The 22736-nt window shown below is 36.6% G+C and overlaps 1 protein-coding gene across 1 annotated transcript in view; it reads left to right on the top strand.

Annotated features, from left to right (window-relative positions):
- The window catches only part of col27a1a (collagen, type XXVII, alpha 1a), an 87678-nt gene extending 66042 nt beyond the window's left edge, over window positions 1-21636 (top strand). The window contains exons 29-61 of the mRNA XM_079835627.1: window positions 1416-1469; window positions 1551-1595; window positions 1711-1755; window positions 2086-2139; window positions 2485-2538; window positions 2773-2826; window positions 4321-4374; window positions 4462-4515; window positions 4600-4707; window positions 7778-7831; window positions 7932-8039; window positions 8140-8193; window positions 8336-8389; window positions 8942-8998; window positions 9097-9150; window positions 9769-9822; window positions 9921-9974; window positions 10228-10281; window positions 11426-11533; window positions 11619-11726; window positions 13206-13313; window positions 13437-13490; window positions 13975-14037; window positions 15456-15509; window positions 15614-15649; window positions 15738-15755; window positions 15862-15897; window positions 16093-16119; window positions 16212-16277; window positions 16393-16561; window positions 16717-16826; window positions 16969-17169; window positions 18667-21636. Of these exons, the coding sequence (XP_079691753.1) occupies window positions 1416-1469; window positions 1551-1595; window positions 1711-1755; window positions 2086-2139; window positions 2485-2538; window positions 2773-2826; window positions 4321-4374; window positions 4462-4515; window positions 4600-4707; window positions 7778-7831; window positions 7932-8039; window positions 8140-8193; window positions 8336-8389; window positions 8942-8998; window positions 9097-9150; window positions 9769-9822; window positions 9921-9974; window positions 10228-10281; window positions 11426-11533; window positions 11619-11726; window positions 13206-13313; window positions 13437-13490; window positions 13975-14037; window positions 15456-15509; window positions 15614-15649; window positions 15738-15755; window positions 15862-15897; window positions 16093-16119; window positions 16212-16277; window positions 16393-16561; window positions 16717-16826; window positions 16969-17169; window positions 18667-18813 (2370 nt within the window). The 3' untranslated portion in view covers window positions 18814-21636. The remainder of the gene's footprint in view (window positions 1-1415; window positions 1470-1550; window positions 1596-1710; window positions 1756-2085; window positions 2140-2484; window positions 2539-2772; window positions 2827-4320; window positions 4375-4461; window positions 4516-4599; window positions 4708-7777; window positions 7832-7931; window positions 8040-8139; window positions 8194-8335; window positions 8390-8941; window positions 8999-9096; window positions 9151-9768; window positions 9823-9920; window positions 9975-10227; window positions 10282-11425; window positions 11534-11618; window positions 11727-13205; window positions 13314-13436; window positions 13491-13974; window positions 14038-15455; window positions 15510-15613; window positions 15650-15737; window positions 15756-15861; window positions 15898-16092; window positions 16120-16211; window positions 16278-16392; window positions 16562-16716; window positions 16827-16968; window positions 17170-18666) is intronic.
- Window positions 21637-22736: the final 1100 nt, after the last annotated feature.

Here is a 22736-nt window from a genome sequence, read left to right as displayed (position 1 = left end):
TTTGGTAAAGTTTTAGCTTTTTTAGTTTTAATTTTGTGCATTTGTTGAGTTTTTCTATGTATACTGAAGCATTCCTCGCATTCCATTCATTCCTAATGCTGCGTTCACACCAAACGCGAATAGAGCGTCAGGGGCGAGTGATTTCAATGGAAAGTCAATGGAAAGGCGCATTGACGCGTGTCTGGAGGTCCTTTGGCGCGATGGACCCGTTTTGCGCGGAATGACGTGAATTGAGCATCTTGCGCGACATGCACGTTACGCGCAAGTGGTGTTTTTTGTGCATTCACGTGTTTGAAGCATCTGACGCCCGAGCTGAAAATTTTAAATTCGCGCCGCGTTAACCAATCAGGAGCCTGCTTGCTGCTGTCACGTGGTAAAGTGACGTGATGAGAAACCCTGCATAATTTAAAAATACTACTATTGTGTCACAAAATGTAGTTTTAAGACTTTTTCAGGTGGGAATGTAGTTGTTTAAAGCTCAAATCTGTGGTTTATTTATAAAGAGAGCGCCTATTTAAAAAAAGAATCTTGTGTTTTTGGAGTTGTGAGATCCAGGCGATCACCGCGCTCAGCGCTCATTAACCCCAGCGAAGGCAGCCTTTCCTCGGCCAGTCCTTCTGACATTTGGCTCTGATGTCCTATAGTGGTTCATCTTGTGTGGATCTAACGGGCAATTTTTGGTGTCATGAATCTATAATTTGTTGTCTGCCAAATCGTTTTGACTGAGGGCAAATAGAAGTTTCATAACTTTACTTTTTAAGGATATTTAAATATACATGCAGTGAAGATAATGTAGGAGTTGCCTGGACCACATTTGTGTGGCTATTAATGTTTAATATATATATTTTTATGAAGATTAAAAGAGGTAGAGTGGTGTTTTATGACATATTTTTCTTGGAGCGCCTTGAACTCGCGTCTATTTCACTTCAAACGCTCGATTTTAGACACACGTCCAATTCGCTGTGGGCGCAAATGGATTCCAAGCGTCCAACTAGACGCGATAGACGAGATTTTGATGCTCTATTCGAGTTTGGTGTGAACGCAGTATAAGGGGGTCAAATTTGTTTTAATTCTCGAACTTCACTCATTTTTTATGTGTATTCGTGGTTCAAGTGTCACAAATGTCATAGGGTCTTAGACCACTCTGATGCACAATAAATTAAAAAAAAATTAATCAAATGAGTTTCGGGTCAAAATGACCCGAGGGAAGGATGAGGGTTACGTTATTGTTTAATCGGGCTGCCAAAAGTTCATGAAATGAAAAAATAGCAAACATTTGTTAAATAACTGTATTATTACAGTACTGCATGCTGCTTCCCAAAATATTCTTGAAAAGTAATTCTACATGCTAGTATACTGGGCATCGCTGAGGAGATCAGTGAAATTTTTGTCCTTTTTTTGCACCTCTGTTTTAGGGTCCTAGAGGTCCAGATGGCGTGCCAGGTGAGCTCGGCACTGAAGGCAAAAAGGTAAAGGCCACTGTCCTCCAGATGTCATCTAGTGACCAATTGTACACACTTAAATCTAACGTTAATGTATATCTCCTCCAGGGTCCTGATGGTCCTCCTGGCAAAATTGGCTTCCCAGGACAAGCGGTAAAAACCTCTTACTACGAAAATCTACGATTGTGTTTCTACTGTAACTGTTGCCCTGTCTCTCCAATCTTTGATTGATGGTTACAATCACTTTGTCTGTCCAATCTCTCTGCAGGGGAAGATCGGGGAGTCTGGGGAGGCGGGGCCAAAGGGATTTCTGGTTTGTTTCTTATTGAAATTTATATACGTTGTTATTGTTGTGTATTGCATATTTTTTTAGGACTGTTCCTCAAAAAATGTAATATGCTTATGTAATAATAATACATGTCGTTTTTTATAGAACATTCCATTCCATAATAGAATGCAGCTAAATATGTCACTGGTCACAATATAAAAACAATTTAAAAAGTGTAAAATAAATAAATTTTAATAAAATGTCAATTTTTATGATTTATTATTGTACTAATAATTGATTTATTGTAGTTGTTGCTGTTATAATCATTTAATTTATTCAACAATACATTTAGTTTGAATAATCTGTTTTTTGTAGGGGATTCAAGGGCCATCTGGGGCTACAGGAGACAAAGGAATCGCAGGGGAGCCAGTGAGTGATGCTTTTTTCTGTTCTACACACAGAAACACATTTTCCAGTGTCTTTTATGTAAACGGAGAGCTGGAAATCTACTTTACATCCTCTGGGAGTTGAGCAACTCAAGAAGATTGAGCGTTGTGTATTTTCGTCTCGTTCAGCCCTGAAATTTACTTTTGATCAGTTGCTTATAATATGAGGTTAATAATAAATAACTTGACCAAGTTTATGACCTAATTTGTCTTTCCTGCGTTCAACCCTCATTTGTAGTTTTTTTAAATGTTTGTGATTATGTAGCTGTAAAATGTAAATAAGTATTGTATGTATTACTGATAAATGATTTTGTTTGTTTGGCACAAGGGACCTCCAGGGCCCCCAGGAACACTCGGACCTCCCGGGAATCCAGGTCCTAAGGTAATTCACTCCACGCGTACACAAACACACGTCCAGGTTTTCCACTGCTTCTGTCTGTTTTGATTGCCTTGATTGTGATTGATACTGAGATTAAAATGATTACCCTGATTAATCATATTTACACACACAGTCATACATTAATTGATTAATGAACATAGTTTCATTGAATTCATCCATCTGTATTGTCATCAGAAAATAAAAATGAATAGAAAACACTCATGTTCTTTCTTTCAGGGCCCTGCAGGAAAAGTTGGCGATCCTGGACTTCCAGGAGAACCTGGAGAAAAGGTGGGATAAACTGTAGGCGCACTTCATGAAAAGACTGTACTTTACGATGTTTTTTGTTTTGTTATGTGTTCGATTAACATAAACCTAACCGAACTAACATGAAGGTACCATGATAAGCATGCCCACCATCAAAAATGAAAGTCATACAACAATGTGTGTATTATATAAAAAATGATATATATAAAAATATACAGAAAATTATATATATATATTTTCTATTTCTTTTCTTAATAATTATAAAAATGGATTTAAAAAAACAACTACAATGTTGCTTAATTAAATGTTTGTGTGTATATATATATATATATATATATATATATATATATATATATATATATATATATATATATATATATATATATACACAAATATATATGAGCTTATTTTAGCAATAGATATTATTTACATATTATAATTCTTTTATATATTTTTTATTGTTTTTTTATATATTATACTATATATATATATATATATATATATATATATATATATATATATATATATATATATATATATATATATATATATATATATATATATATATAATATATATATATAATTTTGAGGGAAATTATATTTTGGATATTAAATATTAATGTTAAATATTTTTTAAGATGTTAAATAAAATGTTATTTAAATATAATGATATTAAATATAATGTTAATTATTAAACAATGTCTCAAAAAAAAGGTTAATTTAGCAATATATTTTATCTATATATTATTATATTTTCTATTCATTACATTTTTATATATTATACCTTGTATATTTTATTTTAAGTTTTTTGGAGAGAAAAAATCTATTTTATAAATGAAATATTGTAAATTTTTTGAGAAAAATGAAATGTTAGATATGATAAATGTTAAATATATTAAACCATCAAATATTAAAAAAAGTATACATTTACATAATGTCTATATATATATATAGTATGCTTAATTTAGTTTTTGTATCCATTTTTATATTTATTGAGAAAATAAATAGAAAATAACAAATAAAGCTTTTTTTGACTGCATTCATGATTACATTTTGAAAATAACAGCTCATATAACATTCAGTTGGACTTCTGCATTTGTTGTGGAAAAAAGACTGCCTTTTTAAGAGCTGTTGGTCCTATTTGGTATCCTATTCATGAAAAGAGCCTGAAATTAGTGTTAACCCATTTTCCATAATGCTCCTGCTTGAGGTGCTGTTATGCAGAGCTAAATAACCGTTGCTAAATCTGCTTTTCTTTGGCAGTCTAAAGGCCCCATTGAGCTCCTGTAATGAGTAGCGCAGCGCATGTGTCGCAATCACAGTCTGAAGAGGAACCGTATGACTTGTATTGTTAAAGTTAGATAATGTCAGCCTGAGCTTGGCAGCGCTGCCCGACACAGTCACACATCATTGGGCATAATTGCTATTTGGCTGACTGGACTCAAGAACGTAAACTTGCTAGAAAGAAAACAGCCTGTGTTTATGGACTCTTATTATATCTTTTCATTGTTTGAATAGGGGTCACTCGGGGCTGCAGGGAACGCTGGGGCAGCTGGACTTATCGGAACAAGGGTGTGTGTTCAGTACATCTGAGAAACGGTGGTTTGATGTTTATAAATGTGCAAAAACAATATTGATGTTTGTGTTTGTCTGATACAGGGAGAACCAGGTTTAGAGGGAGAGGCTGGTCCAGCCGGCCCTGATGGCGCAAAGGTAATGAAAGGGCAGTTATGTTCACAAATTTTCAGGTATACATGATCTAAAGCTGAAGAAATTTTAATCTTGTTTTTTGAACAGGGTGAAAAAGGCGACATGGGTGGAGAGGGCGAGCAGGGTGTCAGAGGTGACCCTGGAATCAAGGGGAAAGAAGGGCCACCGGGCGACCCTGGGCTTACGGGCGTCAGAGTGAGTCATGCTGTTGTGCACACACAATATTATGTTCATATTTTGTATATGTTTCTGTATACTTTAACATATACCGCATCTAGTGTTCGCAGTTCGTAAACAACACAAGAGTGTGAATTAAGGGGTGACTGAGGTTGCCTGACGCCCATCATTTGGCAGTCTTAAAAAGTACATATGCAACCAGTTTTAGGTTCTTTATTGGCATTAATGGTTCCATGAAGAACCTTTTAACATCCATAGACAACATCTTTCCCTTGCTCAGAAGACTCTTTATAGGGGGAAAAGGTTCTTAAGATTATAAAATGTTTCTTTTCAGAACTGTTCACTGAAAGGTTCTTTGGGGAACCAAAAATGGTTCTTCTATTGCATTGCTGCGAAACCACCCTTTTGGAACCTTTTAGGAATAAAATAATTTTATCCACCTTATTCATACGCCCCATGATGCTTTGCGTGAATTATGGGTGTAACTTTCGTTAAGCTGTAAACAATCAGTGAAATACTCGCTCCATGAACGCAATAATCTTTTTTTTATACTGGTACAATGAGATGACATTATTAACCTTCAACTGTCGAACATTAAAAAAGGTAAAACAAGGTACTTTCAACAGACCATGAATAACCCCAAAAGCACAATTCCTTCCACCGCAATAACAGACGGGTTAAATATTACTGTATTATGTAACATATGTTACCTTAATCAAACCTTAGCCATGGGTGATATTATTTCAAAGTGATTTCCGTCATTTTGACAGATAATAAGTTGTATTTATCTCCAAAAACAAACCTGGAAAGAGACGTGAGGATTTGAGGAGAAAAACGAGAGATTCTTTGTGCATTCCAGTGAATTATTAATGGGATATATCGTACATTAAATTGGGAGGACAGACCACAAATGTACAGTATATGTTGTCCTTTTCTATTGCAGCGGAATACAAAGGGGAAAAATAAAATAATCATGAGGAAAAGAATGCAGCGACTGAAAAGAGTTCTTACCCTATATATTCTTGATATAACATATACTTGTAACGTACTTCAACACGTTAAAACGGCAAGCATTACGTTATAATCATGATGTCTGAAAATAAAACATGAAGGAAAATCGACATCTCATTCAGTCAAACGGACGGATAAGCTTTATTTGTTGTGCAGCCGTGTGATTTGAAATGACTCGTTTCAGTCTTTTTGAATGGAAGTTCCCCAAACCGGAAGTGCCACCCATAATTCAAAACGCAGTCGGCTCGTCAGGATAAAAATCTGGTAGATAATCATAGCAACAGTGAACGAGTTGAGTCCTTTGCATTGTGATCAGTTTTTACATATCACAGTTATTGTTATCACAAAAAACATTTACATTTTGTGTTAAACACTCTTTAAATTGAGACAAATCTCAGCAATTATGCCTGAAAATGACCAACAGAACTTTGACCACTCAAAAAAAGCTGTTGTTTAATTATATACAATTATAATATTTATTAATATTTTGAAGTAGCTTATTTTTATATTTTCAGTTTTCATTTTAGTCATTAGTCATTTATTATAGTTCTATTTAGTTGCCGAGACAGCATTTCAACTTTTTTTTGTTTTTTTGTTTTTGAAGTTGAAGTTTTTCATCTAATATTTATTTCTTTTATTTTTCAACGAGTTTTTAGTTAACTCTTTCCCTGCCAGTGTTTTTTTGTTTTTTAGTTGCCTGTCAGCGCCAGCGTTTTTTGATCATTTTCACAAAATTTGAATGGCCCCCAATCAGAATATTGTGTTGTATCAATATCTGAACATTAGTGTTGTCAAACCAATTAATCGCATCCAAAATAAAAGTTTGTGTTTACATGATATATGTGTGTGTACTGTGTATAATTATTATGTATATATAAATGTGTTACACACACACACATGCATGTATATAATTATGAAAAATGTGTTATATTTATATATAAAATATATAAATATAACTAGGGATGCAACGATACAAGTATCGGTATCGGGCCCGATACCAAGCTCATGTCCGTGAAATACCCCCGATACCAAAGACCGATACCTCACGTGACAGAATTTTCAGACACAAGAAGCAGACACAATGTCAGCCTCAGTGGTGTGGAAGTAACAACCCACACATTGTGAACTGCATGCTTTTTTTAAATTATGACAGTGGTAATTATGCCCTTTGAAGGTTATTGGACACTGAAATTTGTGCTTTAAGTTTGTCATAAGCACATGAAAATAATACTTTTTTAATTCAAGTAATAATAAAGAAGCTGTCCTACATTCATTAGTCTCACTGTGTTGCGCTTGGAAAACTACCACATCACCCAAAAAAAAGAGAAAAAGAAGAAAAAAAAATGAATAAATGTATACTATAGGTATCGGTGAGTACAAGAAAAAAAATAACGGTACTCGCTTAAAAAATGGTATCGGTGCATCCCTAAATATAACACATAATAAAATATTAACAATGTTACAAGGAGAAATCAATGTTAAAGGGTCTCTTCATTTTTTCCAGAGCTGTATTATGTAAACACAAACAATTATTTTGGATGCGATTAATCGGGATTAATCGATTTGACAGCACTACTGAACATACAATATATCCAGAAAGAACTGACCCTCTGCTTTAAAAAAAAAAAAAAAAACATTTTATTCTTGCAACATTTTGAGCGAAAAGCTGATAAAAACGGGTATTTTGTCAAAGACTACATTCAGATGGGATTCAGAGCAATGATCAAACACAGATGGAGTAGATCGAGTCCATCAACACCCCTAATGCTTGCAAAATCCTAGAGCTCGTTCTGGTTCGAAATCTCATTCAGTAACAATAGGCAATTTTGATTTATATGCCGTTATATCTGCGTTATTTTACATATGCATCTGCTTTCTGCATCCTCTTCGCCTGTGTTTTGAGCCGAAGATTCATTACTCTTTCAGAAGATGCGTAATATCGCCCTCTACCGTGTAGCAGAACGCCGGAAATTTCCATCAATGGCGGGGAAAGAGTTAACAATAACAACACTGTCTGTTGTCTTTATTTGTGAAAGTGTTTTTGTTTTTTCCTTATTTATTTGCATGTGTGTTTCAGGGTCCTGAAGGAAAACCTGGTAAAAACGGCGAGAGAGGGAAACCAGGGTTTAAGGTAAGATGTCAGAGTTCAAGGTACCATTTTGTTCGAAGTTATTTAATAATCTCACATTTTTCGAACACAGTAGCTAACTGCACTTTCACGTTACCTGCAGGGTGCCAAAGGTAACATCGGTCACCTGGGAGAGACAGGAACCATGGGAAAGATCGGACCAATCGGAACCACCGGACCAAAGGGATCACGAGGAACCATCGGACATGTGGTAAACAGATACATCTGCTATTATGAAGTTTAGGTTTAGCAGTACGTCCAACTGTATATAGCAAGTAAACGGTCTCATCTTCTTTCTCCGTGTGTCTCAGGGCGCTCCCGGGCGTATGGGGCTGCAGGGGGATCCGGGCATATCCGGATATGAGGTGAGAGAAAGAAAAAAGTACAAATGTCATCTCATCATCATATTAGCACAGTACCAATGATTTATTTACGCATCAGTGTACAGATTGATCAACTCAAGTCTGCTAGTGGAATGGTGCCTAAAAGCTTTTTCTTTCTCTATAGGGTCACAAAGGACCTCAAGGTCCAATAGGACCCCCGGGACCAAAGGGTGAAAAGGTCAAATCTATTCATCACTCATTTTGTAAATAAATGTTTATACTTGTGACCTGCACAGTTATGTCAGCCTGAATGGACCTGAATACTTAAATGATATTAGAACCTTTTTAATACCATGTAATATGACTTTGATAGTAAAACAGTATCATGATATTATCATATTAAATATTAATATTTTTGGCAGCACTTTAAAATACGGTCTCATTTGTTAACATTAGTTAATGTATTAACTAACATGAAATAACACAACATGTAATAATCTGTGTCAATGTTAGTATTGTTCAGTTTGTCCATGCTTTAACTAATGTTGACAAATACAACTTTTATTTGTAAAAATGTATTAGTAAATCTTGAATTGAACTAAGACTAATAAATGCTGGAGAATGTTTTGTTCATTGTTAGTTCATGTTAGGTAAATTGATCAAATTAAACCTTATTCTAAAGTGTTACCATATTTTTTAGTATTGACCATTGATATATAAACACACACACACACTCTTTTGAATTAGTTTTCTATAATCATCTGATGTTTTGCCTCATGTAATGTTTTAGGGCGAACATGGGGACGATGGGAAGGTGGAGGGTCCTACTGGTCCACCAGGACTCAGAGTGAGTCTCTCTTATTTTCATATCTATATCTGTCTTTCATTTCCTCTTATTTCATTAGCGATATTCGCAACATCATGCATGTGTTTGTGTATTTTCAGGGTCCAATCGGAAAGCGAGGAGACAGGGGCGAACCGGGGGATCCAGGATACGTGGTGAGATAAACACAGCTACCCAGAAAGCATACTATTGTCTTTCTGCATATGAAGCGCATTAGCTAATTTACTTGCGTGTCGCCGGCGCACAACAACATGTGACCATTTCCTATAATAGATTAAGAACTGCCTGCTGAGATTTAAAAGCTGCTTTATATGGTAATCGGCGAAACAATGTAAAATGTTATAGATTACATTACGATGAAGACCATTTCAAGACGAAAATATCTTCCAGCAAAAATATGGTTTGAGTAGAGATGTATGTGTTTCAATAGATAAATTGTGGAATTTTGGACAGAGAATATGTAAAGTACTATTAGTAATGATTGCTAAGGAAATCATCTCTATTATTATGAATATTGCTCATACTTTAGGAGTTTGTTCAGATTTGATAGCAAGATTTGTTTGTTTGTTTTTTTTTCAGAAAAATGTAGGCCTAGTTCTTTTTTTATTGATTTTCAAATAATACAGACAAAAGCAAAATCTTTTTAATTGTATGTATTACTTATTAATAAATAAAAAATAAATGAATGCAATATTCCATATATATATATATTTATTTTTTAGTTTATTGTAATTATTCTTGCGGTTCTCAAATAAATGTATTTGTTTGCGCAGGGTCAGCAAGGTGTTGATGGTTTTCGAGGCAAACCTGGTGCTCCTGGACTACCTGTGCGTATAATATGACATCAGATCATGATTACAGATGTGCCCACACTCAAGCATACACACAAACACCTTTTCTTCCATTTCTTTTCATGCATTTTTAGGGTAATCCTGGTCCACGTGGAATGCAAGGCCCTAAAGGATCCAAAGGAGAACAGGTAATGGTATGCTTGCAGTGTGTTAGCGCGTGCGCGTATCTTTTGTAGAAATCCAGATTTCATTACTTATGTTTTGGAATGGCAGCCGTAAACAACATGTGGAAGAAATCAGAGCCGTGTCACATACTTCATCAATATGTGTTAGATGTGTGTGTGTATGTTCATGCTGTATACGATTAATTCTGTGTCTGTGGTTTTCTGCTTGGCATTACTGCTTTTTCTCACATGCTTTGTTATTCTCTGTGACTTTCAGGGTCAGAAGGGTAAACAGGGTCTTCAGGGGGAGCGTGGCAGCAGAGGGTCACCAGTAAGAGTTACTCTTTCATGCTTGTAGCACAATTAGGGTGAATTATGTATACTTGCAATTTTACTTTAAAATTTTACATATTTAATCTAGTAAACTTCATATTACGGTAATCAGAATTGAAACATTTTAATGGTCCTAAACAGACTTAATTTTCTTTTTGCAATATGTAAATTATATTTATTTATTTTTATTTGATTTGCATAATTGTAATTACTCAGATATATTTTACTTATTTAATTAATATTATATTATTAAAAATAAATATTTGATTTATGTATTAACTATATTATTCTTGATTTTTATATATTTAATTCTTATATTTTTATTTGATTTGTGTATCTGCCAAATGAATACATATACATGTGTATAACAATTTTGCATTAGAATTGTAACAAATAAATAAATAAATAAAATGTGAATTAAAAAAATATATATTTTGTAATCTTCATATTACAGTAATCAGAAATGAAAAATTTTAATGGTCCTAAACAGACTTTTTTTTTGCAATATGTAAACTATATTTATAAATTTGTATTTGATTTGCATAATTGTAATTGCTTAGATATATTTTAGTTATTTAATTAATATTATTAATAAAAAATACATATTTTTATTTATGTCTGTGTCTGCTAAATGAATTTTATAACAATTTTGCATTAAAATTGTAAAATAAATAAATAAATAAAATACTAATATTTTTGTTTGATATGCAATATGCAGTTGTACTTTCATTTTTTTCTAATATTTATTAGTCTTCGTATTACAGTAATCAGAAGGGGAAAATCTTAATGGTCCTGAACAGACTTAATTTTCTTTATGAAATATATAATAATAATAATTTATTTGATTTGCATAATTTAATTACTTATATATAAATAATTGTATTAATACATTAATTAATTGTATTATTAATCAAATGTATTTATATATTATTTATAAATTAGATGATTATTTTGATTTATTTATTATTATTAACTCTTATCATTATTTTTTTAACTGATTTGGGGTCAAAATATGAGTCTAAAATGCTTGTGTGGTTTTTGTGAGATTCTCCCAGTAATATCCTTCATCATAAGTACATTCTTGCTTTCCTTTCTTACTGAATGACAGACTAAATGCCCAGCTTTCTCTCTGTTCTCATCAGGGTGTTGTTGGGTTGCCCGGCCCAAGAGGGACAGTGGGTCGAGAAGGACAGGAGGGCTTTCCTGGCATAGATGGGCTGCCAGGGAAAGATGGAAGCAGAGGAATACCAGTAAGAATTGGTCATGAGACCTGTGTTTCCTGATCTGTCATCTGTCTGAACAGGTTTATTACATGCATCGTTCTCTTTCCTTCAGGGTGATCAGGGCGATGATGGCGAGTTTGGTTCGCCTGGTAAACCCGGTGCACCTGGCAAGGTTGGCGTCATGGGTTTACCTGGCCCACAGGGATCGTTTGGTCCAAAGGTCAGAGATTAACATTTGACCACAATTATCACATTTTATATTTATATTTACACTACCATTCAAAAGTTTGGGGTCAGGAAGATATTTTAAAGAATATCTTTTACTCACCAAGACTACATTTACCTGATCAAAAAAACTGTAATATTGTGCAATATTATTCCATTTTAAAATAACTGTTTTCTATGTGGATATATGTTCAGATGTAATTTATTCCTGTGATCAAAGCTGAATTTTCAGCATCATTACTCCAGTCTTCAGTGTCACATGATCCTTCAGAAATCATTCTGATATGAGGATTTGCTGATCATCAAACATTTATGATTATTATCAATGTTGAAAACAGTTGTGCTGTGCAATATTTTTGTGGAAAACCTTTTTTCAGGATTATTTGGTGAATAGAAAGATCAAAAGAACAGAATTAATTTAGAATATAAATATGTATCAATATTTTGTAACATTATACTGCCACTTTTGATCAATTTAATGCACCCTTGTTAAATAAAAAAAAAATCATTTCTACTGACCCCAAACTGTTGAACTGTGGTGTATATATTATATTAAGTTTGTGTTTGCATAATATATGTATGTGTACGGTGTATAAATACTATGTAGGCCCTATAAATAAATAATGTATATATTTAAGCAAAATGTGTTATATTTATATTTATATAATAATATATATATAATATTTCTTAAAGAAACATGCCACTATTTGTGAAAAGGCTCATTTTCCAACTCCCCTATCCCTGTTTTCCCGTTTTCGAATCCATTCAGCCGATCTCTGGGTCTGGCGGTAGCACTTTTAGCATAGCTTAGCATAGATCATTGAATCTGATTAGACCGTTAGCATCTCGCTCAACAATGACCAAAGACTTTCGATATTTTTCCTATTTAAAACTTGACTCTTCTGTAGTTACATCGTGCACTAAGACCGACGAAAAATGAAACTTTGGGATTTTCTAGACCGATATGGCTAGGAACTATTCTCTCATTCCTGCGTAATAATCAAGAAACTTTTTGCTTTACCATGAGTACAGCGGCGCAATGATATTACACAGCGCCTGAAAATAGTCCCCAGCGCTCTCTGTGCAAGCAGGTTGTCCCGTTGGTTATGTTGACGGAAGTTAGTCTATTTTCAGGCGCTGTGTAATATCATTGCGCCGTTGCACTCATGGTACGGCACAAAGTTCCTTGATTATATTGAAACTCTTTGGTCATTTTTTGAGTGAGATGCTAACGGTCTAATCAGATTCAATGATCTATGCTAAGCTATGCTAAAAGTGCTACCGCCAGACCCAGAGATCGGATGAATGGATTAGAAAAAGGTAAAAATCAACTGTGTAACTCTAGGGGAGTTGTAAAATGGGCCTATTTTCAAAAATAGTGGCATATTCCTTTAAATATATACATGGATGAGTGTGTATTTATATATACATAATAATATTATATTATATATTTCTTATATTTGTGCATGAATAGGGTGAGAGGGGCCTTCCTGGTCACCCTGGCCCTTCAGGAAAGAGAGGGTTTAAGGGAGGGATGGGCCTTCCTGGACCTCAGGGAAACAGGGGTCCTAAGGGCCAACCAGTGAGTACTACACCCAGCCTGTTATTCATAAACACTGTCATTCTTCACTGTGAACTACATCCTGCTTACAAAAGACCTGGAGTTCATTTTGGAACAAAACATTAATATTAATCTTTGATTTAGGGTGACATCGGGGAGCCCGGTTTTCCAGGGATGCTAGGAATGTTTGGACCGAAGGTGAGTTTTATCACCCATTGCCAGGTCTGATTCTGTTCTTCTTGGGGAAAAACAGAAATGTGATCGCCCATGTGTGTCTGCCCAAGAGAAACAAACAGAGATGAGATTTATCATTTCTCAAAGAGCTCCTTCCTCAAAGAGCGTCATAATTCACACAAACGCTGAGGTGTGTTTTTGTTAAGGAAACACACAGCCGCCAGCTCATAAAACAGGACAGGCGTGTGTAGTCGTGGTGTTACTCATTCATGCTTCTGGTCTAATTAGATGAACTAAAGTTATGGAAAAGATGAGGAGCAGCAGTGGCAGCACTGATGATGAACAGCTGCATGTTTTCATGGTGCCTGTGGCCACTGAATGTTCCACTTCATAAATGCTCTAGCGCTCTTCAATACACACAACACAACATTAGCATTAGTGTTGGGTTAGGCACAGCTGTGTGTTTGTGTGTGTGTGTGTGTGCTTGATGTTTGGGTTGTTTATTCAGGGCCCTCCAGGAGACTTTGGACCAAAGGGCATTCAGGGGCCTAAAGGGCCTCAGGGCAGCGTGGTGAGCAAATCTATCAATCTATCTATCTATATTCTTCTAGATCCTTCCATCCATCTAATGTCTCTCTCTCTATCTATCTATCTATCTATCTATCTATCTATCTATCTATCTATCTATCCATCCATCCATCCATCCATCCATCCATCCATCCATCCATCCATCCATCCATCCATCCATCCATCCATCCATCCATCCATCCATCCATCCATCCATCCATCCATCCATCTATCTATCCATCCATCCATCCATAGTCACCTAGATCCTTCCATCCATCTCATGTCTGTCTCTCTGTCCATCTATCCATCCATCACCTAGATTCATCCATTCATCTATATTCACCTAGATCCATCAATATTCTACTAGATCCATCACCTAGATCCATCCATCCGTTCATCCATTCATCCATCTATATTCACCTAGTCTATCCATCCATTCATCTAAATTCACCTAGATCCATCACCTAGATCCATCCATTCATCTATATTCACCTAGATCCATCACCTAGATCCATCTATATTCTACTAGATCCATCACCTAGATCCATCCATCCGTTCATCCACCCATCCATCTATATTCACCTAGATCCATCCATTCATCTATATTCACCTAGATCCATCACCTAGATCCATCCATTCATCTATATTCACCTAGATCCATCTATATTCTACTAGATCCATCACCTAGATCCATCCATCCGTTCATCCATCCATCCATCTATATTCACCTAGTCTATCCATCCATCCATCCATCCATCCATCCATCCATCCATCCATCCATCCATCCATCCATCCATCCATCCATCCATCTATATTCACCTAGATCCATCCATCCATCTATATTCACTATCCATCCATCCATCCATCCATCTATATTCACCTAGTCTATACACCCATCCATCTATATTCACCTAGTCTATCCACCCATCCATCTATATTCACCTAGTCTATCCACCCATCCATCTATATTCACCTAGTCTATCCACCCATCCATCTATATTCACCTAGTCTATACACCCATCCATCTATATTCACCTAGTCTATACACCCATCCATCTATATTCACCTAGTCTATACACCCATCCATCTATATTCACCTAGTCTATACACCCATCCATCTATATTCACCTAGTCTATCCACCCATCCATCTATATTCACCTAGTCTATCCACCCATCCATCTATATTCACCTAGTCTATCCACCCATCCATCTATATTCACCTAGTCTATCCACCCATCCATCTATATTCACCTAGATCCATCCATCCATCTATATTCACTATCCATCCATCCATCCATGCATCCATCCATCTATATTCTCCTAGTTCCATCCATCCCTTCATCCATCTATCTGTCTAACTTAATAGATCACATGGCACATATTCTAGTGTTTGTACTGTAATATTTACATGTTGTTTTCAGGGAAGAGGGGGTTTAGCTGGACCTGTCGGTGTGATTGGCCCTATCGGTAGTCCAGTGAGTATATGGCTCTTCTACACACTACTATATTGAACGGTGTGGTCATATCTGCTCTCTGACCCTCAGCTGACCTCTGTTCTCACACTGATGTCTCTCTGTAGGGCTCGAGAGGAGACACTGGCAACAAAGGAGAACTGGTAAGATGAATTCACTCTTTCTCTTCAGATCTTGATATCACACTAGATCTTACAGGTTTCTCATAACCGCTCTTTTTTCTCCTTACAGGGTGTTCAGGGACCTCGAGTGAGTCTTTACGATCACAGACACAGCATTTCCCATTATCCACGGCTTGTGTTTATTTCAAGACCACTTGTCTATTTCTAACCTGGTTATTTGTGTGTTTTTCCAGGGTGCTCCTGGACCGCGTGGACCTCCTGGGCCTCCGGTAAAACACACACTTCTTTCTTTAACACTTTTTAATCGCCTCTTTTTTTAATAAGTTGTGGGGAAAATGTTGTCCCCAAACTAAAGTAATCCCATCCACACATACATGCCCGTCTCTACTATGTTTTAATAATATTAGTTTAATTCATATACAGATATGATTATTGTTATAGTTTTATTATTTGGTTCTCTACAGGGTCCACCACGAATCCCACTGGCTTTGGTAAGAATTTTCACTACCCTTCGTTCATTCATTCAGTGCTATGTTCTGTACATCTGCGTTATTAAGTTTGCTTGTGTGCTTGTATGTTGTAGAAACAAGATTTCGGTCTTGGAGTGGCCCAGCCAGTTTTTAGGGAGACGAACACACAGAAAATAGAGGTGAGATCTTTCAAACACACACTCAAAGGACCTGTTTATTTAGCATATTGCACTGTGGTTTATGATGATTGGGTGTTTACATGGTGTTTTAAAGACTGTCTCGCTGTCCTCTCAGGGTCGGGGTCTGATGGACATGCCTATGTTGGATCAGGCTCCAGAGATCCTGCGCACGCTCCATTACCTGAGCTCTCTGGTCCACAGTCTGAAGAACCCGCTGGGCACGCGAGATCATCCTGCTCGACTCTGCAAGGACCTGCACGACTGCCGGGACACACTCTACGATGGTGTGTGTGTGTGTGTGTGTTGAACCTGAAAACACAGTTTGTCTGAAGGATATTCTGGGCTAAATACCACCAATGGCATCTGTAAACAGCTGTAATAATTAAGCATTTACCATTGTCAAATTTCAATTTTGCTAAGATATTTGTGGTTTCTTCAGGCACTTATTGGATCGACCCAAACCTGGGCTGCTCCTCAGACTCTATAGAAGTGACGTGCAATTTCAACGGTGGTGGACGCACCTGCCTCAGGCCCATCACCACAGCCAAGGTCTGTGACATTCAGCTTCCAGATCATCTGTTTTTTATTTGATTAATGTTTATCCTTGTATCTTGGGAGGATATGTTTAGAAAAGAAGTTCATGATCTCATTTTACAAGAGTTAATGACGCTGTTTTATTGGCTGGTTGCAGCTGGAGTTCAGTGTCGGACGCGTCCAGATGAACTTCCTGCACCTGCTGAGCGCCGGAGCGGAGCAACGAATCACTATCCACTGCCTGAACGTGACAATCTGGAGCCACGCCCCCGCCCAGCCCCCGTCCCAGAGTGCTGTTCGGTTCCATGCGTGGAGCGGAGAGGCGCTGGAGCCGGACGTGTTGGCGGACTCCTGCTGGGTGAGTGTGCCCTTCAAAAAACTCTCGAATTAATGAGTGCTGTAAGCAACCATGCAGATCACCTTTAATAACCACATGGAAATTTGCTTTAAAACATCCACAGCATACTTTGCATCATGTGCAAAGAAAATGACCAAAGTATCACAAATACATAATTTAAAAACAAATGCAAATGAAATGAAATGGAATGAAAAGCTCCAAATTGTTAAATATAAATAAATAAATATGAATAGTCAAATCGTTTGATCTGAATCCAACAGAAAAACAATATACATTTAAGTAATGCATTTATTGCACATGATTATTAGGTGCATTCAGTATTTTTATCCTCATTGAAGAAAGACATTGTTTGCTGAAAACAAAAAACACAATGTAAATTAACAAAATAAATTAAAACGGCAGCACAGGTTTAGTGCATTTTTATATTTGTAGTATTTATATAATATTGTAGTATTTATTAATATTTTGAATTTGCTTTCATTTGTGTGTGTGTGTGTGTGTATATATATATATTTTTTTTTAGTTTATTTATTTTTTAAGTTTTAGTAATTTTATATAATTTTGTTTTCCATCAATGTATTATTTCAGTTTTATTTTTATTTAATTTTATCACTTCAACTGGATTTCAACAGTTTGTTGCCAAGTAAACATTTTATATTTTTGTAGTTTTCTTAAGTAATTTTAGTATTTCATCATATATATATATGTATATATATATATATATATATATATATATATATATATATATATATATATATATATATATATATATATATATATATATATATATTAGACAAAATTATATACATTTAATTCATATTAATTAGTCATTGTCATGAATTAAAGGAACACGCCACTGTTTTTGAAAATAGGCTCATTTTCCAACTCCCTTAGAGTTAAACAGTTGAGTTTTCCCGTTTTTGAATCCATTCAGCCGATCTCCGGGTCTGGCGGTAGCACTGTTAGCATAGCTTAGCATAGATCATTGAATCTGATTAGACCGTTAGCATCTCGCGTTTAAAAAATGACCAAAGAATTTAAATATTTTTCCTATTTAAAACTTGACTCTTCTGTAGTTACATCGTGTACTAAGACCAATGGAAAATGAAAAGTTGTGATTTTCTAGAGCGATATGGCTAGGAACTATACTCGCATTCCTGTGTAATAATCAAGGAGCCGTACCATGAGTGCAGCGGCGCAATATTACGCAACGCCTGAAAATAGTCCCCAGCATGCTTGTCACGTTGGTTATGTTGACGGAAGTTAGCCTATTTTCAGGTGTACAAACATGTAACTACAAAAGAGTCCAGTTTTAAATTGAAAACTCTTTGGTCATTTTTTGAGTGAGATGCTAACGGTCTAATCAGATTCAATGATCTATGCTAAGCTATGCTAAAAGTGCTACCGCCAGACGCGGAGATCGGCTGAATGGATTCAAAAACAGTAAAAGTCACTCTTGTGTGCATTATGCATCACTGATTGTGTGTGTTTTTATAGCAACTGAACGGGCGCTGGCAACATGCTGACTTCCTGTTCCGGGTGTCGGACCCCACCTTACTTCCTGTCGTACGTATAAGCAACCTACCGAAGACAACGCCCTCATCTCGCTTTCACCTAGAAGTCGGACCTGTGTGCTTCCTATAGTGTGTGTGTGAGAGTGCGAGTGTGTGCGCGCTCCTCAAACACACACCGCCCCGCCCACAGCCCGCCCCCTTCAGTATTCAGCCACTGATTGGACTGCAGAAACAGAAAGAGGTGGTGTGGGCGGGGCTTTGGGTGACCGCATTAGAGACTCCTACAGTCTAAAGGAAATCCCGCCCCTACCAGCCATGGATGTCCAATCAGATTTGATTCCTCCAGAAAACAAGCCAATCATCTCGCAGGGACGAACACTCAGGACATCCGGGGCCGGAAACTGCCAAAGCCCTCTGTCTTTCTCTCTTCTTCTCTTTCTGTCTTCTGTTTCTTTGGTGCTCGTTTTCTTTTGCTTGCTCTTTCAAATTAATAATAATAATAATAATAAGTTATTATACTACTTGTACTTTTATAATAAGAATCAAGTTTATTGAAGAGATGAATTAAGATCATTGAGAGGTATTATATGTACATATACACTTATTGTTTATCTGATCTTTTATATGGTAATTTTGTCACATGTATGAAAAAGAAAAAAAAAGAAATGCTAAAGTGCAATAGGAAAACGAAGAAAAAATGATAATTGATTATATATTAAGTGTGCGTCTCAATAAGGAAGGTTTTTCAGGGGTGTTGTCATTCATTCGTGTCATTTTAGCACTCCATCAGACAGGGAAGTGTGTGTGTGTTTGTGTGAATGAGTTTTGGAAGTGACAGTGTGTGTGTGTGTGTTTATGTGATGGATCAGTATGAAGGTGCATGTTTCTCAAACTTGCAGACACACCTGTGCATATCATCAACACACATGACCCGCCTGAGGTGCGCCTGTCACTTTAAGGGGGCGTTTCTCAATGCAATGGGTGTGTCTTGTTCAAAGGAGTTTATAATGGTGAAAACACACGTGGGTCATATTTCAACCAATAAGAAAAAGAAAGCATATTTTTAATATTTGCATTGTGACATTTTTGTGACGAGCACATTTTTACGGAAATTTGCTTTACCGAAATAATGCACATTTTTGTAGACTAATTTGATTATGCAGAATGGTTTCAACGACATTGTTAACAAAAGCGTACTCTCAAGCTCAAAATGTCAGCTGTGTATTGCTTTCTTTTGATTTCTGGTTAAAATATGACGCTCTATGTTCTTGACAACTTTCGTGAGTTTCACTCGGCCCGTTCACGCCAACGACAACAACTGTAACGATTAACCACAGACTAAAAAAATATGGACTTAGTGTCCGTGACGTCACCCATCGGACTCTGAAGCGTAAAGTAGGGTCGAGCTGGCCGTTGCGTCATCGCGTGTCACTCCTGGATAACAGAAAATGGGCAAAGAGGCGGGACGTGGGCGGAGCTGAGGTGATAAATGGCTATCCACCTGTCACTCAAAGTGGCCACGCCCTTAATTATGCAGAATTTTAAGAAACGAATGAGTTGAAAAAAAATTCACCGCCCTCACAGTTGTCATGAAGGGCAAAATTAGCCGTATAGACCAAAACCACAATTTGTCCCAGACTGTAAACATGTGTTCTTCTGCTGTAAAGTTGGGCATTTTAACATTGAGCTCAATGAGATTCTGCTCCCTTCTGGAGCCTGTCTCTAGTGGCCAGTCGATGAATTGCAGTTTAAGTCACTTCCGTATTGGCTTCAAGAGAGAAATTTTTTTCCAGCTGATGAACAACAAAAACATTGACAGCCAATCAGAATCCATTCTGTTTGAACAGCGTGAGCATTTAAAGCGACAGAGACATCACAACAGCGCGCGCACTTAGAATAAACAGAGCGATATCGTCCGCTGGCATGAACGCTAATATAGTTATCGTTCTTGGTGTGAACGGGCCTTAAAGGTTCGTCTAGGTAACAATGGTGCTAATTTGAAGCTGTTTTAAAAGCGGATCTTCAAGATGTCTTTTGTTTAGTGCCCGAGTTATTCTGAATTCTGATTTTAGTGTGAATTGTGTGTACTTTAAAGGTGCTCAGAAAAGTCGAATACATGTCGAACCTGGATGTGTCGTTCAGTCTCGAAGCGTTATGCGATAAGCTCGTGCTTTCCTCTGTGGTACAGAACAGTTTTGTACTGTCACCTCACCAGCTCACCTTTTATAAGGGAAAACATTTCCGTAGCTATACGTTTTTAACTGTCATCTGGAAGTGTATTATCATATGCAAATAATCGTAATCTCGTGAACAACAGCGGTTGGCAGCGTTTTGTTCCTTTATCCTTCATGACCGTGTGTATAATTCTGCAGGCTTTGATGTATACAGTGAGTCCCTTTTGCTAATTTAATGTTATTTAAATTTTACAAACGCGCTTTTTTTAACCAAACTCTCTGTTGTGACAGAGTTTCTCTCCAGATAACTTAAGTATCCGTTTGCCAACTGCTCTTACGGTTGATAGATTTATTTTATGTGTAAATTTGGGGTTCCAGAGAACAATATATTGCTTTTTTTTTCAATCTGTTTTTATTTTTCTATCCTGTTTATTTTTTTTGTCTATAATAATAATAATAATCTAAAGTCGTACTGTACCAGGACTGTGTTCTATATTATTTCTAAAGTTCTAAGATGAATTTAAAAACATGTGAACGTTCCATGTCAGAAGGTTGGAATTCTGATTACCTCATCGCTCTGCCGTCTCTCTGTGAAAATTGGAAATCAAGGCTCAGTAAACTCCTCTCTGTAAACTCCTCTCTGTCGGCTTCATCGTAATCAGTTTCTGAACACGTCCTCCGTTTCGCTCAGTGTTGTTCTTTTTGTCAGTTTTCCCTATTTGGTTACATGTGGATTCTGAATTGGAATTAATGCTTACATACCCAATAAAGATGTTCTTACACCAAAGTCTGCATTCGGTCTGTTTGATTGATTAATAAAAACCAATACAGACATTAGAACTATAATCGTTGCACAGAATATAGGCTAAAAAAATGTCTTTATTTTCCATTAGGATAACCTTGACATTCTCAAGATCATACAGGGTTATTATAGTTAACCGAAACTAGAAATAAATATAGCTGCAAGCAGCCATTATCGGGGCCAAGCGCAAAGAAGACAAGACATGCCAAAATGGCTGGGAGTGTCAGAACAACGGCAGCAATGAGCAATTAAACACATTTTACGATGATTTTAGGCAAAGGGCTGAAAAGTGCATTGTAGTCTATGGGAATTTCATGTTTTGTCCATGAAAAAAAGAGGCACAATCCTACCATTTTTTTGTATGTGTCCTCGGAGTGAGCCCATACATGTGTGTGTCAATTTCGTTTTGGAGTTATAGACATTTATATGAAAAAACACGTAAAAAATTAACTGACACCTGACTTTGATTGGATTTTACCCCGTCCCCCCCGTCCCCCTTACTATCAATATTTGGGCATTAGCGAGTAACTATCAACCTATGTTTCTGAACTTCTGGCGCTGGTTTCGTCTCAATCGGACTAGCAGTTTCGAAGATATCAGCTAATGTTTTTTAAGCGCTAAATTACAACGCTGCACAAACCATATGCCGAAACCTAGCAAGTCTGGTATCGTTGGACTCGGCAATGATTCAGGAGTCTAAGGAGATGACTCTCGTGAAAATCAGTCAACCACACCCAAAGTTATAAGCGTTTGAAGAAAAAAACCCACTAGGTGGCGCTGTTTAAAAACTTCTCAGGCTCTTTCAGGGCATCGTGCTGATGACCCAAACCGAGTTTCGTAACAATCCGTTCATGCGTTCATAAAATGCAGCATTTTAGCACAATTCAAAATGGCTGATATGGTAAAATTGGATATCAGTCGACTCGGCATGACGCCCCGTTGCGGAGATACAGCCTTAAGTGTATGTTTGCAACAGCTACGTAAAATTTGTTCCCGCGTTTATCGAAAAACATTTGATGAATCAACTTGAATTCCATAACTTTTTGTTGGCACCGTCTGAAGATGCAAATCGGACAA

Source organism: Gobio gobio (assembly GCF_949357685.1).
Source record: "Gobio gobio genome assembly, chromosome: 14".
Lineage (NCBI taxonomy): Eukaryota > Metazoa > Chordata > Actinopteri > Cypriniformes > Gobionidae > Gobio > Gobio gobio.
Note: the sequence above shows the minus strand (reverse complement) of the source record. Positions and strands in the feature narration are given on the sequence as shown.